Here is a 17,500-nt window from a genome sequence, read left to right on the forward strand (position 1 = left end):
CTGTAATCAACATTTCCCGTGATCACGTTCTTGGGCTGAAGGCTATGTGGGGTATGCCAACATGGACAACGTTACCGTCATGTAGCTTGACTTCAGTAGTTTGTAATACTGTATGATTGCGATTGACGATTGTCCTATTATTGTCTCTATTTTTATGTCTTAGTTTAGCAGGGACAGATTGTAAGACTAGGCGTGAGCCTTAAATCTCCATCCTTGAGTAATAAAGTTCGTTTGTTCGTTCGTATAGTAAGCCTATATATACGGCATTTCGTAAATCGCCACGGGTATCCATTATCCCGTGTTAGTGAACGATTAAGCGGCACAAAACACAAATGATTAAAAACAATACAACAATGATAATGAATGTTCGTGTTTTTGGTGAGTACATGTTCATTGCTTGCTCTTCTTCTTTTCACCTGCAGTCGCTTGTTAATACCAATTCTGACAAATATTGATGACATAAGCGACTTTTTAAGGGGGTGAGAGGTGGGCGGACTTGTGAAAACCTACTGGTCGCTCCTCATGACTGTTGGATCTATGCCAAGGCGACGAAGGCGATGGAAAACATGGTGGCCACGTCCACGAAAGAGAGGGTTTGAAAATCACCATCGTTCGACACCACTGAAAGCTTGTCGCGCTCCCTGAACTTGAACACGGCATCTTGGCCGCTCGGCACCCCCCTCTCGGAAGTTGCCCTGCAGTGAGAGAAATTCCAGTGTCACGTCATCACGGCCAAACCATTAGGGGCATGTTCTCGGGTTTTACCCCGACTTTAGATGAGACACATGGGTGTTAGGGTGGTATCAGCCATCTGCACTTTGGCAAAATGACCGAGGTCTTTAACCAACCACTGTGGTGACACGGAGTTGGGACATGGATACCGTATCTGGGTCTGCACATAAAGTGTCTGAACCCTAGGATCACAAGTCATTCTTCAAGCAATCATGCTAGGCCTTGCAATCGTAGATCAGCTGATTTATTTCATTCTTCAAGTAATCATGGTCGGCCTTGCAGTCGTAGATCAACTGATTTATTTTATTATTCAAGGAATCATGCTAGGCCTTGCAGTCGTAAATCAGCTGATTTATTTCATTCTTTAAGCAATCATGCTAGACCTTGCAGTCGTAGACCAGCTCATTTATCCCAGTCTGGTCCCAGTGGCAAGCAGCACAACTAAAATGTAGCGTAGCTGTATGTCGCGTTTGCTTCTTATCAGCGTCTAGTGCTTGAGACACACCTTTCTACTGCGTAGAGCAAAGCCTTTGCAGTAAAATCCACTGCATGAAGCTCCACGCCACGTATATTAAAAAAAGGCTTAACACATAAAACAACGCAAAAGATACGTCCCAACGGGCTACATACACAAAGGAAAAGCGTATAAATCTGTCTCCCAGTTTTCGAGAATGTCTGTTTCCACAAGAGTGACCACAGCTGAGTCATACCGACTTGAAGATCTGTTTGTTATTGTGCATCAAGAGAGTGACTTTAGCTGGGTCATACCAACCTAAAGATCTGGACGTTATTGTGCATCAAGAGAGTGACCTTAGCTGGGTCATACCAACCTGAAGATCTGTTTGCTATTGTGCATCAAGAGAGTGACTTTAGCTGGGTCATACCGACCTGAAGATCTGAACGTTATTGTACATCAAGAGAGTGACTTTAGCTGGGTCATACCGACCTGAAGATCTGGACGTTATTGTGCATCAAGAGAGTGACCTTAGCTGGGTCATACCAACCTGAAGATCTGTTTGCTATTGTGCATCAAGAGAGTGACTTTAGCTGGGTCATACCAACCTAAAGATCTGGACGTTATTGTGCATCAAGAGAGTGACTTTAGCTGGGTCATACCGACCTAAAGATCTGAACGTTATTGTACATCAAGAGAGTGACTTTAGCTGGGTCATACCGACCTGAAGATCTGGACGTTATTGTACATCAAGAGAGTGACTTTAGCTGGGTCATACCAACCTGAAGATCTGGACGTTATTGTACATCAAGAGAGTGACTTTAGCTGGGTCATACCGACCTGAAGATCTGGACGTTATTGTACATCAAGAGAGTGACTTTAGCTGGGTCATACCGACCTGAAGATCTGAACGTTATTGCGCATCAAGAGAGTGACTTTAGCTGGGTCATACCGACCTGAAGATCTGTTTGTTATTGTACATCAAGAGAGTGACTTTAGCTGGGTCATACCGACCTGAAGATCTGAACGTTATTGTACATCAAGAGAGTGACTTTAGCTGGGTCATACCGACCTGAAGATCTGGACGTTATTGCGCATCAAGAGAGTGACATTAGCTGGGTCATACCGACCTGAAGATCTGTTTGTTATTGTACATCAAGAGAGTGACCTTAGCTGGGTCATACCAACCTGAAGATCTGTTTGCTATTGTGCATCAAGAGAGTGACTTTAGCTGGGTCATACCAACCTAAAGATCTGGACGTTATTGCGCATCAAGAGAGTGACTTTAGCTGGGTCATACCGACCTGAAGATCTGGACGTTATTGTACATCAAGAGAGTGACTTTAGCTGGGTCATACCGACCTGAAGAGCTGGACGTTATTGTACATCAAGAGAGTGACTTTAGCTGGGTCATACCGACCTGAAGATCTGGACGTTATTGTACATCAAGAGAGTGACTTTAGCTGGGTCATACCAACCTGAAGATCTGGACGTTATTGTACATCAAGAGAGTGACTTTAGCTGGGTCATACCGACCTGAAGATCTGGACGTTATTGTACATCAAGAGAGTGACTTTAGCTGGGTCATACCGACCTGAAGATCTGAACGTTATTGCGCATCAAGAGAGTGACTTTAGCTGGGTCATACCGACCTGAAAATCTGGACGTTATTGTACATCAAGAGAGTGACTTTAGCTGAGTCATACCGACTTGAAGATCTGTTTGTTATTGTGCATCAAGAGAGTGACTTTAGCTGGGTCATACCAACCTAAAGATCTGGACGTTATTGTGCATCAAGAGAGTGACCTTAGCTGGGTCATACCAACCTGAAGATCTGTTTGCTATTGTGCATCAAGAGAGTGACTTTAGCTGGGTCATACCAACCTAAAGATCTGGACGTTATTGTACATCAAGAGAGTGACATTAGCTGGGTCATACCGACCTGAAGATCTGTTTGTTATTGTACATCAAGAGAGTGACTTTAGCTGGGTCATACCCACCTGAAGATCTGGACGTTATTGTACATCAAGAGAGTGACTTTAGCTGGGTCATACCGACCTGAAGATCTGTTTGTTATTGTACATCAAGAGAGTGACTTTAGCTGGGTCATACCGACCTGAAGATCTGAACGTTATTGTACATCAAGAGAGTGACTTTAGCTGGGTCATACCGACCTGAAGATCTGTTTGTTATTGTACATCAAGAGAGTGACTTTAGCTGGGTCATACCGACCTGAAGATCTGGACGTTATTGTACATCAAGAGAGTGACATTAGCTGGGTCATACCGACCTGAAGATCTGTTTGTTATTGTACATCAAGAGAGTGACTTTAGCTGGGTCATACCAACCTGAAGATCTGAACGTTATTGCGCATCAAGAGAGTGACTTTAGCTGGGTCATACCGACCTGAAGATCTGGACGTTATTGCGCATCAAAAGAGTGACTTTAGCTGGGTCATACCGACCTGAAGATCTGAACGTTATTGCGCATCAAAAGAGTGACTTTAGCTGGGTCATACCGACCTGAAGATCTGGACGTTATTGCGCATCAAGAGAGTGACTTTAGCTGGGTCATATCGACCTGAAGATCTGTTTGTTATTGTACATCAAGAGAGTGACATTAGCTGGGTCATACCGACCTGAAGATCTGAACGTTATTGCGCATCAAAAGAGTGACTTTAGCTGGGTCATACCGACCTGAAGATCTGGACGTTATTGCGCATCAAGAGAGTGACTTTAGCTGGGTCATATCGACCTAAAGACCTGGACGTTATTGTACATCAAGAGAGTGACGTTAGCTGGGTCATACCGACCTGAAGATCTGTTTGTTATTGTACATCAAGAGAGTGACTTTAGCTGGGTCATACCAACCTGAAGATCTGAACGTTATTGCGCATCAAGAGAGTGACTTTAGCTGGGTCATACCGACCTGAAGATCTGGACGTTATTGTACATCAAGAGAGTGACTTTAGCTGGGTCATACCGACCTGAAGATCTGGACGTTATTGTACATCAAGAGAGTGACTTTAGCTGGGTCATACCAACCTAAAGATCTGGACGTTATTGTGCATCAAGAGAGTGACCTTAGCTGGGTCATACCAACCTGAAGATCTGTTTGCTATTGTGCATCAAGAGAGTGACTTTAGCTGGGTCATACCAACCTAAAGATCTGGACGTTATTGTGCATCAAGAGAGTGACTTTAGCTGGGTCATACCGACCTAAAGATCTGGACGTTATTGTACATCAAGAGAGTGACTTTAGCTGGGTCATACCGACCTGAAGATCTGGACGTTATTGCGCATCAAAAGAGTGACTTTAGCTGGGTCATACCGACCTGAAGATGATGTTGCCATTGACATACAGGAGAAGACCTAAGTAGCCTGTTGCACCGTCAGGATCTCCGCGAATCGACACGATGTAGACTCCAGACCTTCTGATGACCCAGTTGCTAAATCGTGTTTGGTACATGTTTCCCTTGTCGGTGATGGGGTCCCTGAAGCGCAGACGAATGCGAGGACCCAATCTCCTATAGCTGGACGTTAGGGCCGTGTAGGCGTGTCCCGTGTTGCGGATCAGTTTGACAAAGGAGAGCATGGTGCCGGTCCGCAGTATCCGAGCTTCCGAAAATCCGTTTTGACACACCATGCCAATCTGCAAGTCGAGTTATATCTGTACACCACTCTATATGGAACGGTCACATGTCTTCACTCTAATGGCCAAGCAGATAGGGGGGGAGGGGTTGCTAGTGGGGAGTAGGGCAAAGAAATAATGTGTGTGTGTGTGTGTGTGTGTGTGTGTGTGTGTGTGTGTGTGTGTGTGTGTGTGTGTGTGTGTGTGTGAAGGAATAGAAAATAGGAGAGGCAGAAGGAGATACAGATGGAATTTGTGCCGATGGAAATGTATCTCCGTGTACATGACAGTCTACATTATAAGTATTAATAATAATAACAATAATAATACGAGAATTTATAACGTGCACATATCTCACCACAAGGCGACTCAAGGCGCACTCATACACAATCTTTCGCTATGACAAGTCAAGCATACTCATATACACTTACGCATACATTACATAAATTACATAAATTACATAAATTACATGACGATGATAAGGCAGCAACACGGCACTCAAAAATAAGCATGAAGAAAAAGAAAACAATAATTATGTACATGGCTATTTACAACGGATATGATTTAGGCTTGCGGGTGAGGGGGGGGGGGGGTGTAGTAACTGGGCACTGTAGTCTGAGGATTATTCAGGGAAAAGAAAGTCTTGAGGCCAGATTTAAATGATTCTAAGGACTGTTGTTGACGAAGGGGGAGAGGTAGTGAGTTCCAGTTGGTGGGGGCTTGAAAGAAAAAGAAGCGTTGGCCTGCAGTTTTGAGCTTTGTGTGAGGCATGTTGAGTTTGAGCTTTGTGTGAGGCATGTTGAGTTTGAGCTTTGTGTGAGGCATGTTGAGTTTGAGCTTTGTGTGAGGCATGTTGAGTTTGAGCTTTGTGTGAGGCATGTTGAGTTTGAGCTTTGTGTGAGGCATGTTGAGTTTGAGCTTTGTGTGAGGCATGTTGAGTTTGAGCTTTGTGTGAGGCATGTTGAGTTTGAGCTTTGTGTGAGGCATGTTGAGTTTGAGCTTTGTGTGAGGCATGTTGAGTTTGAGCTTTGTGTGAGGCATGTTGAGTTTGAGCTTTGTGTGAGGCATGTTGAGTTTGAGCTTTGTGTGAGGCATGTTGAGTTTGAGCTTTGTGTGAGGCATGTTGAGTTTGAGCTTTGTGTGAGGCATGTTGAGTTTGAGCTTTGTGTGAGGCATGTTGAGTTTGAGCTTTGTGTGAGGCATGTTGAGTTTGAGCTTTGTGTGAGGCATGTTGAGTTTGAGCTTTGTGTGAGGCATGTTGAGTTTGAGCTTTGTGTGAGGCATGTTGAGTTTGAGGTTTGTGTGAGGCATGTTGAGTTTGAGCTTTGTGTGAGGCATGTTGAGTTTGAGCTTTGTGTGAGGTATGTTGAGTTTGAGGTTGTCGTTTGAGGAGCGGAGTGGTCGGGAAGGTTGATAGAGTGAAAGGGAATCAGAGAGATAGGAAGGAGAAAGCTTGTTGAGGCATATGTATGTGAGAGTGTTGAGCTTGTATTTGATCCTGTGTGAGACGGGCGCGGGTAGCCAGTGGAGTTGTTGCAACAGAGGGGTGACGTGGTCTTTCTTTTTCTGTTTAAGGACAAGACGGGCAGAGCTGTTTGTTTGTTTGTTTGCTTAACGCCCAGCCGACCACGAAGGGCCATATCAGGGCGGTGGCAGAGCTGTTTTGAATGCGTTAAAGACGATAGATAGAAGAAGCGGGATGTCCAACAAGAAGGGAGTTACAATAGTCAAGACGAGAGAGAATGGTAGAAGTGACAAGTTTGGCTGTAGCGTCTGTGGTAAGGTACGTGCGTATAGTGGCAATGTGGCGGAGCTGAAAGTAGCAGGTGCGAGACACAGAAGAGATCTATGTGTTGTTTCATGGATAGGGTGTTGTCTAGGGTGACTCCAAGATTTTTGACAGTAGAAAACAGAGGGACAGACGAGTCGGAAAGTTGAGAGTCGGAGGTGGCTTTTGAATTTGACAGTTTGGATGTGGTCCCTATCAGAATGGCTTCGGTTTTGTTGCTGTTGAGTTGAAGTTTGTTCTCTGTCATCCAATTCTGTACGTCAGTGATGGTATTAGAGAGAGTGGATAGGACAGTGTCAGACTGATCAGGGGTAGAGCTGTTTTGAAGTTGTGAGTTGTCGGCAAAAGAGTGATGGAGAACGTTGTGTCCTTCAAAGACGTGGTCAAGAGGTTGAGTGTAGAGAGTGAACAGTACAGGCCCAAGCACGGACCCCTGGGGGACTCAGCACTCAAGCCTGATGGGGTCGGAGTTCAATTTGTCAATGTGTTTTGTTGTGCAAGCGAGTGAGTTTTTGCATCTATCTGTTTGTGACTACGTGTGTATTTGTATGTGTGCATGATACAAAAATTAATCCGAAGAGCTCTAAATAATAATACTTTTTGAGTTTGTGTGAGTGTGACTGTTCCCGGAGCTTGATGTTCACGATTTACGAATTAAGGGACAACCAAACAGACCGGCACGGTTGGCCTAGTGGTAAGGCGTCCGCCCCGTGATCGGGAGGTCGTGGGTTAGAACCCCGGCCGGGTCATACCTAAGACTTCAAAAATTGGCAATCTAGTGGCTGCTCCGCCTGGCGTCTGGCATTATGGGGTTAGTGCTAGGACTGGTTGGTCCGGTGTCAGAATAATGTGACTGGGTGAGACATGAAGCCTGTGCTGCGACTTCTGTCTTGTGTGTGGCGCACGTTTAAATGTCGAAGCAGCATCGCCCTGATATGGCCCTTCGTGGTCGGCTGGGCGTTAAACAAACAACCAACCAAACAGGCGTTCTCTCTGTGTCATAACGGACAGATAACGGTTCTCTGTATAGTAAGCCGTTATGACCTCGAGACAATGCTCTTACAGACTTCTAAAAAACCTGGCGATGTCCATCTCCACAGCTCCAATTTGTAGTATTCCAACTGTCTGATTCGTAACAGCAAATGTCAAATTGTGTCTCGCCGCTATCAAGACGACGGCGAGAAAAGCCTAGTATTGCCTCTATCTGACGTCATATTTTTGAAATTGTATGACGTCATGTCTTCATTCTTCTGTCTTTTTACATTTAGTCAAGTTTTGACTACATGTTTTAACGTAGAGGGGGGAATCGAGACGAGGGTCGTGGTGTATGTGCGTGTGTGTGTGTGTGTGTGTGTGTGTGTGTGTGTGTGTGTGTGTGTGTGTGTGTGTGTGTGTGTGTGTGTGTGTGTGTGTAGAGCGATTCAGACTACTGGACCGATCTTTATGAAATTTTACATGAGAGTTCCTGGGTATGAAATCCCCATACCTTTTTTTTTAATTTTTTCAATAAATGTCTTTGATGACGTCATATCCGGCTTTTCGTGAAAGTTGAGGCGGCACTGTCACGCTCTCATTTTTCAACCAAATTGGTTGAAATTTTGGTCAAGTAATCTTCGACGAAGGCCGGGGTTTGGTATTGCATTTCAGCTTGGTGGCCTAAAAACTAATGAGTGAGTTTGGTCATTAAAAATCTGAAAATTGTAAAAAAAAATTGTTTAATATAATGATCCAAATTTACGTTCATCTTATTCTTTATCATTTTCTGATTCCAAAAACATATAAATATGTTATATTTGGATTAAAAACAAGCTTTAAATATTAAAAATATTAAAATTATTATCAAAATTAAATTGTCCAAATCAATTTAAAAACACTTTCATCTTATTCCTTGTCGGTTCCTGATTCCAAAAACATATAGATATGCTATGTTTGGATTAAAAACACGCTCAGAAAGTTAAAACGAAGAGAGGTACAGAAAAGCGTGCTATCCTTCTCAGCGCAAGTACTACCCCGCTCTTCTTGTCAATTTCACTGCCTTTGCCGTGCGCGGTGGACTGACGATGCTACGAGTATACGGTCTTGCTGCGTCGCATTGCGTTCAGTTTCATTCTGTGAGTTCGACAGCTACTTGACTAAATGTTGTATTTTCGCCTTACGCGACTTGTTGATTCTTTGTCTTCTTTACTTCTGTCTTATACAGCACAGCTGTGTTCAAAACACGTGAACAGTTCTTTTCTGCAACTTCTACCGAGCAAGTTGTTTGCATCATCCGTGAAGGCTATACGCATCCTATCGGAGAACGAGAAACAAAATTACAGAAAAAGTCCTGAAAAAAGTTGACCGAAAGACACCAGGGACAGTATTTTTCACCTCTTTTCAAACGATCATATCTGTTGAGCCCATGAAAGAATGTTTCTGAAACTCGGCACACATGTAATGGCATCATTCTTTGCTAGGTGTACAAAGTTAAGTACATGTCACGTGTGTTTCTTGGACGTTACAAACGTTTACGATTTTTTAACGTCCATTCTTGGGTTCTGTTTGCTCTAAGTGCTGGAACATATACCGAGGAGGGTCTTTGTCATCGTTCTGTGAAATTTGGAGAGGCTGCTATTTATAGTTCTAGATTTATTGCATATCAACTGCGGCTACCCAGCAAAAACACCATGGAAACCATGCATTTTTTGTGTGCTGTTTTTCAGTTTTGTGGTCGCTCTCCTTTTCACGCTGGATCAGCCTGACTGCGCTGCAGATTTGAACGAAATATGTATGACTTGTTAGGTAAGACACCGAATAAACTTTTTGGTGTAAAAAATGCAAATTATCATTCAGTTTAAGTCACCATTTTGACGGTTGAAAGTGAATCATGCCGTCAAAAAACGCCGTTTTTGAGGGTAGGCGTGGTCACGGATCTGTGACGTCATACCCAAATATTGCTCAGATTCCAGAAACACATGTTTTAAGCAGAAGAAAGACTGATCTTCAAATACACGTGTATGTTTGACCAATAAACTGCTGTTTAACATCTGGGGTATACCACTGAAAAAATATCCTTAACTTTTTGTGCTTAGTGTATCTATATATTTTTGAATTCAGGAGACGATGAAGAATACAATGCAATGAATTTTAAATCTGTTTGCGAACATTCGATTTTTAATGAGAACTTTAATGAGCAAACTGATTAATTATTTTGTAAGCCTCCAAGCTGAAATGCAATACCAAAGTCCGGGCTTTGTCGAAGCTTACTTGACTAAAATGTCAACCAATTTGGTAAAAAAATGAGAGCGTGAAAGTGCTGCCTCAACTTTCACAAAAAGCCGGATATGACGTAAACACAGACATTTATCCAAAAAAAGTGTAGGAATATTATACTCAGGAACTCACATGTAAAGTTTCATGAAGATCGGTCCAGTAGTTTTCTCGGAATCACTTTATACACACACATACCTAAAGTGTGGATGGTTACCTAAGAGGCGGCACTGGGTGTAGTGCCTTTCTAGTGCACTTGCACTACAACAGCACTGGGTGCAGTACTCGCTCCGGCATCGAAGAATTTTGCACTAAAAAATGCACAAAATTTGACCTATTTCGTCGCCTATAGAGGACGGAAAGAATGTCATTTTGAACATTGTTATGACATTCTTTCCGTCAAAAAAGTCAATTTAACGGTGTTAAATGAAGCAAGCATCCACACAATTAGGTTGCCATCCAGAGTTTAGGTTGCCATCCACGTGTGGATAGTTGCCTTATGGTGATTTAGGCAACCAAACCTGTGGAAACATGGGTACACACACACACACACACACACACACACACACACACAGACACACACTCTTACACCACGATCGTCGTCTTGATTCCGCCTCTGTGTTTAAACATTCAGTCAAAACTTGACTAAATGTAAAACGAACAAAACAAAGTCAAGAAGATGGTTTTTGGTTGGTCATCACTGTTTATCAACCGACCAACATCATCTTGATATGTTTTTCTTCCTTTTAAGATCAGAGACGAGTTGCCCAGAGCGGTTCGCCACGGGTCGCCCGCAGTGCGAATGACAGAAAGCCGTTTCTTAGGGCAGTTTATTTGTTTGTTTGCTTAACCCCCAGTCCACCACGAAGGGTGATATCAGGGCGGTGCTGCTTTGACATTTAACGTGCGCCACACACAAGACAGAAGTCGCAGCACAGGCTTCATGTCTCACCCAGTCACATTATTCTGACACCGAACCAACCAGTCCTAGCACTAACCCCATAATGACAGACGCCAGACGGAGCAGCCACTAGATTGCCAATTTTAAAGTCTTAGGTATGACCCGGCCGGGGTTCGAACCCACGACCTCCCGCTCACTGGGCGGACGCCATACCACAAGGCCACCGTGTTGTGGTTCTTAGGGCAGTGCAGGAAAGCGCTCGAGAAGCAGTCGGCGAGCGGCTTTGGTATATATACATTTTTTTTTTCTGAGCGGGCTATGGTGATTCTGAGCAACGCCTGGCAGGACGAACAAGTTTGACACGAAGAACAAGAGGAACGAGGGAATAGAGCTGGTAGGACGAACAAGCTTGACACGAAGAACAAGAGGAACGAGGGAGTAGAGCTGGTACATACCGGTTTAGCTGTGCTCAGCTCGAAGGCACCGGACGCCGACACAGCAATGTGTGGTCTTTGCAGGAACACGCGGAAGAGCACTCTCATGGCAGAACCATGCCTTTCCTGCACAATGACAACATGGAACTTGAACGTCTTCGGTTGCGTCAGAGGCAGATTTGAGACACGTTGTTTTAATACACTTTATGAGACACTTTGTATTGTCGCTCCGTTTCACTCGACGTCATCTAAATTGATTGACGTCATCTAAATTGATTGACGTCATCTAAATTGATTGTTCCGAAATAACTCTGTCGGGGTTGTTTGCGTTGTGAAAAATCTAATAAATTCACTCGTGCTTTTGTCCACGTCGCCAGTGATTGGCCTCTTCAATGATTGATTGATTTTGCCTTTCACGCCTGGTGGCGTGTAGGGCAGCGTCTTGTCGCTGTTTCTGTAACTCACTCGGTTTTACCAGTTAGAGTTGTTGGCCCTAAGCTGAACCCCCAACCTGGAGGACCAGGGTACACATTTTAGTCTGGCCTCTACCTCACGCGGATCTGTTCGGCATGGTTGGACCTACCAGGGACACGAGGTCCCCGCCGACATAGCTCCGGAGGTTGTCAAGGCACACAAGCCCCCACACCACGATCAAGGTAAGTGCACCAGGTGGGGGCCTCTTCAATGGTATCCTTGTAAATGTCGCCAGTGATTGCCCTCTTCAATGGTATCCTTGTAAATGTCGCCAATGATTGCCCTCTTCAATGGTATCCTTGTAAATGTCGCCAGTAATTGGCCTCTTCAATGGTATCCTTGTAAATGTCGCCAGTGATTGGCCTCTTCCATGGTATCCTTGTAAATGTCGCCAGTGATTGGCCTCTTCAATGGTATCCTTGTAAATGTCGCCAGTAATTGGCCTCTTCAATGGTATCCTTGTAAATGTCGCCAGTGATTGGCGTCTTCAATGGTATCCTTGTAAATGTCGTCTGTGATTGGCCTCTTCAATGGTATCCTTTTAAATGTCGCGAGTGATTGGCCTCTTCAATGGTATCCTTGTAAATGTCGCGAGTGATTGGCCTCTTCAATGGTATCCTTGTAAATGTCGCCAGTGATTGGCCTCTTCAATGGTATCCTTGTATATGTCGCCAGTAATTGGCCTCTTCAATGGTATCCTTGTAAATGTCGCCAGTGATTGGCCTCTTCAATGGTATCCTTGTAAATGTCGCCTGTGATTAGCCTCTTCAATGGTATCCTTGTAAATGTCGCGAGTGATTGGCCTCTTCAATGGTATCCTTGTAAATGTCGCCAGTGATTGGCCTCTTCAATGGTATCCTTGTAAATGTCGCCAGTAATTGGCCTCTTCAATGGTATCCTTGTAAATGTCGCCAGTGATTGGCCTCTTCAATGGTATCCTTGTAAATGTCGCCTGTGATTGGCCTCTTCAATGGTATCCTTGTAAATGTCGCCAGTGATTGGCCTCTTAAATGGTATCCTTGTAAATGTCGCCAGTGATTGGCCTCTTCAATGGTATCCTTGTAAATGTCGCGAGTGATTGGCCTCTTCAATGGTATCCTTGTAAATGTCGCCTGTGATTGGCCTCTTCAATGGTATCCTTGTAAATGTCGCGAGTGATTGGCCTCTTCAATGGTATCCTTGTAAATGTCGCCAGTGATTGGCCTCTTCAATAGTATCCTTGTAAATGTCGCCAGTAATTGGCCTCTTCAATGGTATCCTTGTAAATGTCGCCTGTGATTGGCCTCTTCAATGGTATCCCTGTAAATGTCGCCAGTGATTGGCCTCTTAAATGGTATCCTTGTAAATGTCGCCAGTGATTGGCCTCTTCAATGGTATCCTTGTAAATGTCGCCTGTGATTGGCCTCTACAATGATATCCTTGTAAATGTCGCCAGTCATTGGCCTCTTCAATGGTATCCTTGTAAATGTCGCCAGTAATTGGCCTCTTCAATGGTATCCTTGTAAATGTCGCCAGTGATTGGCCTCTTCCATGGTATCCTTGTAAATGTCGCCAGTGATTGGCCTCTTCAATGGTATCCTTGTAAATGTCGCCAGTAATTGGCCTCTTCAATGGTATCCTTGTAAATGTCGCCAGTGATTGGCCTCTTCAATGGTATCCTTGTAAATGTCGTCTGTGATTGGCCTCTTCAATGGTATCCTTTTAAATGTCGCGAGTGATTGGCCTCTTCAATGGTATCCTTGTAAATGTCGCGAGTGATTGGCCTCTTCAATGGTATCCTTGTAAATGTCGCCAGTGATTGGCCTCTTCAATGGTATCCTTGTATATGTCGCCAGTAATTGGCCTCTTCAATGGTATCCTTGTAAATGTCGCCAGTGATTGGCCTCTTCAATGGTATCCTTGTAAATGTCGCCTGTGATTAGCCTCTTCAATGGTATCCTTGTAAATGTCGCGAGTGATTGGCCTCTTCAATGGTATCCTTGTAAATGTCGCCAGTGATTGGCCTCTTCAATGGTATCCTTGTAAATGTCGCCAGTAATTGGCCTCTTCAATGGTATCCTTGTAAATGTCGCCAGTGATTGGCCTCTTCAATGGTATCCTTGTAAATGTCGCCTGTGATTGGCCTCTTCAATGGTATCCTTGTAAATGTCGCCAGTGATTGGCCTCTTAAATGGTATCCTTGTAAATGTCGCCAGTGATTGGCCTCTTCAATGGTATCCTTGTAAATGTCGCGAGTGATTGGCCTCTTCAATGGTATCCTTGTAAATGTCGCCTGTGATTGGCCTCTTCAATGGTATCCTTGTAAATGTCGCGAGTGATTGGCCTCTTCAATGGTATCCTTGTAAATGTCGCCAGTGATTGGCCTCTTCAATAGTATCCTTGTAAATGTCGCCAGTAATTGGCCTCTTCAATGGTATCCTTGTAAATGTCGCCTGTGATTGGCCTCTTCAATGGTATCCCTGTAAATGTCGCCAGTGATTGGCCTCTTAAATGGTATCCTTGTAAATGTCGCCAGTGATTGGCCTCTTCAATGGTATCCTTGTAAATGTCGCCAGTGATTGGCCTCTTCAATGATATCCTTGTAAATGTCGCCAGTCATTGGCCTCTTCAATGGTATCCTTGTAAATGTCGCCAGTGATTGGCCTCTTCAATGGTATCCTTGTAAATGTCGCCAGTAGTTGGCCTCTTCAATGGTATCCTTGTAAATGTCGCCAGTAATTGGCCTCTTCAATGGTATCCTTGTAAATGTCGCCAGTAATTGGCCTCTTCAATGGTATCCTTGTAAATGTCGCCAGTGATTGGCCTCTTCAATGGTATCCTTGTAAATGTCGCCAGTAATTGGCCTCTTCAATGGTATCCTTGTAAATGTCGCCAGTAATTGGCCTCTTCAATGGTATCCTTGTAAATGTCGCCTGTGATTGGCCTCTTCAATGGTATCCTTGTAAATGTCGCCAGTGATTGGCCTCTTCAATGGTATCCTTGTAAATGTCGCCAGTAATTGGCCTCTTCAATGGTATCCTTGTAAATGTCGCCTGTGATTGGCCTCTTCAATGGTATCCTTGTAAATGTCGCCTGTGATTGGCCTCTTCAATGGTATCCTTGTAAATGTCGCCAGTGATTGGCCTCTTAAATGGTATCCTTGTAAATGTCGCGAGTGATTGGCCTCTTCAATGGTATCCTTGTAAATGTCGCCTGTGATTGGCCTCTTCAATGGTATCCTTGTAAATGTCGCCAGTAATTGGCCTCTTCAATGGTATCCTTGTAAATGTCGCCAGTGATTGGCCTCTTCAATAGTATCCTTGTAAATGTCGCCAGTAATTGGCCTCTTCAAAGGTATCCTTGTAAATGTCGCCTGTGATTGGCCTCTTCAATGGTATCCTTGTAAATGTCGCCAGTGATTGGCCTCTTAAATGGTATCCTTGTAAATGTCGCGAGTGATTGGCCTCTTTAATTGTATCCTTGTAAATGTCGCCTGTTATTGGCCTCTTCAATGGTATCCTTGTAAATGTCGCGAGTGATTGGCCTCTTCAATGGTATCCTTGTAAATGTCGCCAGTAATTGGCCTCTTCAATGGTATCCTTGTAAATGTCGCGAGTGATTAGCCTCTTCAATGGTATCCTTGTAAATGTCGCCAGTAATTGGCCTCTTCAATGGTATCCTTGTAAATGTCGCCAGTAATTGGCCTCTTCAATGGTATCCTTGTAAATGTCGCCTGTAATTGGCCTCTTCAATGATATCATTGTAAATGTCGCGAGTGATTGGCCTCTTCAATGGTATCCTTGTAAATGTCGCCTGTGATTGGCCCTTCTATGGTATCCTTGTAAATGTCGCGAGTGATTGGCCTCTTCAATTGTATCCTTGTAAATGTCGCCAGTGATTGGCCTCTTCAATGGTATCCTTGTAAATGTCGCCAGTGATTGGCCTCTTCAATGGTATCCTTGTAAATGTCGCGAGCTGGCCTCTTCAATGGTATCCTTGTAAATGTCGCCTGTGATTGGCCTCTGCAATGGTATCCTTGTAAATATCGCCTGTGATTGACCTCTTCAATGGTATCCTTGTAAATGTCGCCTGTTTTTGGCCTCTTCAATGGTATCCTTGTAAATGTCGCCAGTGATTGGCGTCTTCAATGGTATCCTTGTAAATGTCGCGAGTGATTGGCCTCTTCAATGGTATCCTTGTAAATGTCGCCTGTGATTGGCCTCTTCAATGGTATCCTTGTAAATGTCGCGAGTGATTGGCCTCTTTAATTGTATCCTTGTAAATGTCGCCTGTTATTGGCCTCTTCAATGGTATCCTTGTAAATGTCGCCAGTGATTGGCCTTTTCAATGGTATCCTTGTAAATGTCGCCTGTGATTGGCCTCTTCAATGGTATCCTTGTAAATGTCGCGAGTGATTGGCCTCTTCAATGGTATCCTTGTAAATGTCGCCTGTGATTGGCCTCTTCAATGGTATCCTTGTAAATGTCGCGAGTGATTGGCCTCTTCAATGGTATCCTTGTAAATGTCGCCTGTGATTGGCCTCTTCAATGGTATCCTTGTAAATGTCGCCTGTGATTGGCCTCTTCAATGGTATCCTTGTAAATATCGCCAGTGATTGGCCTCTTCAATGGTATCCTTGTAAATGTCGATAGTGATTGGCCTCTTCAATGGTATCCTTGTAAATGTCGCCTGTGATTGGCCTCTTCAATGGTATCCTTGTAAATGTCGCCTGTTATTGGCCTCTTCAATGGTATCCTTGTAAATGTCGCCAGTGATTGGCCTCTTCAATGGTATCCTTGTAAATGTCGCGAGTGATTGGCCTCTTCAATGGTATCCTTGTAAATGTCGCGAGTGATTGGCCTCTTCAATGGTATCCTTGTAAATGTCGCCAGTAATTGGCCTCTTCAATGGTATCCTTGTAAATGTCGCGAGTGATTGGCCTCTTCAATGGTATCCTTGTAAATGTCGCGAGTGATTGGCCTCTTCAATAGTATCCTTGTAAATGCAAAGGTGTTCACTCCTAAACGACCCACGGAAACCCGTCAGAGTTATTTTTAACTCGTTTATTAAGCAAAGTTCCGTTCGGCTTCGCACCCCCCCCCCCTTTGCTCACACACACACACACACACACACACACACACACACACACACACACACACATACACACACACACACACACACAAACACACACACACACATATACACACTGGCACACACACACACACACACACACACACACACGCCATGTATATTAACAGCTATTGTGTTTTCAGCGTAGCAATAGGGTCCGATATTTAGACGAGACAAGTATAATGCGACGAGTCGTATTTATGACAGGCGTATATCCAACAAATTGGAAGAATGGTGTAAATATTCCATTATACAAAGGCGGTTGTCCAACAGATACAAACAATTATCGTGGAGTAACATATAGCTAGTACACTGGGGAAAGTTTTCAGCACTATCATCAATATAAGAATAAACGCATTTTTAGAAAGGGAAAATAAATTGATTCCAGAGCAAGCTGGTTTCAGACAAAACAATAGAACAACAGATCAAATATTCATTATTAAGAAACTTGTAGATCAAGCCCTAAAATTAAGAAATGGCAGGTTGTATGGGTGTTTTGTTGACTTTCAAAAAGCATTTGATAATGTATGGCATGATGCATTGCTAGTAAAATTAAATCGAATAGGAATAACAGGAACATGTTTTCACATTATCAACAATATGTATTCTGATGCCACAGTTTGTGTAAAATCCTCTGATGGATACAGTAGGGAACTAATTGTGAAAAAAGGAGTACATCAGGGCAATACATTAAGCCCAACCTTATTCAACATATTCATAAATGATAT

The 17,500-nt window shown here is 43.8% G+C and overlaps 2 protein-coding genes across 2 annotated transcripts in view; both read right to left on the reverse strand.

The window, feature by feature from the left end:
- LOC138950131 (uncharacterized) overlaps window positions 1-17,500 on the reverse strand; it is a 100,899-nt gene that overhangs the window by 60,312 nt on the left and 23,087 nt on the right. The window lies entirely within an intron of this gene.
- Window positions 17-17,500, reverse strand: part of LOC138951407 (uncharacterized) — a 20,423-nt gene continuing 2,939 nt past the window's right edge. Inside the window, exons 3-5 of the mRNA XM_070323016.1 lie at window positions 11,211-11,315; window positions 4,521-4,837; window positions 17-695 (exon numbers count right to left, since the gene is read on the reverse strand). Of these exons, the coding sequence (XP_070179117.1) occupies window positions 536-695; window positions 4,521-4,837; window positions 11,211-11,315 (582 nt within the window). The 3' untranslated portion in view covers window positions 17-535. The remainder of the gene's footprint in view (window positions 696-4,520; window positions 4,838-11,210; window positions 11,316-17,500) is intronic.

The sequence above is a fragment of the Littorina saxatilis genome, linkage group LG16, assembly GCF_037325665.1.
Source record: "Littorina saxatilis isolate snail1 linkage group LG16, US_GU_Lsax_2.0, whole genome shotgun sequence".
Classification (NCBI taxonomy): Eukaryota; Metazoa; Mollusca; class Gastropoda; order Littorinimorpha; family Littorinidae; genus Littorina; species Littorina saxatilis.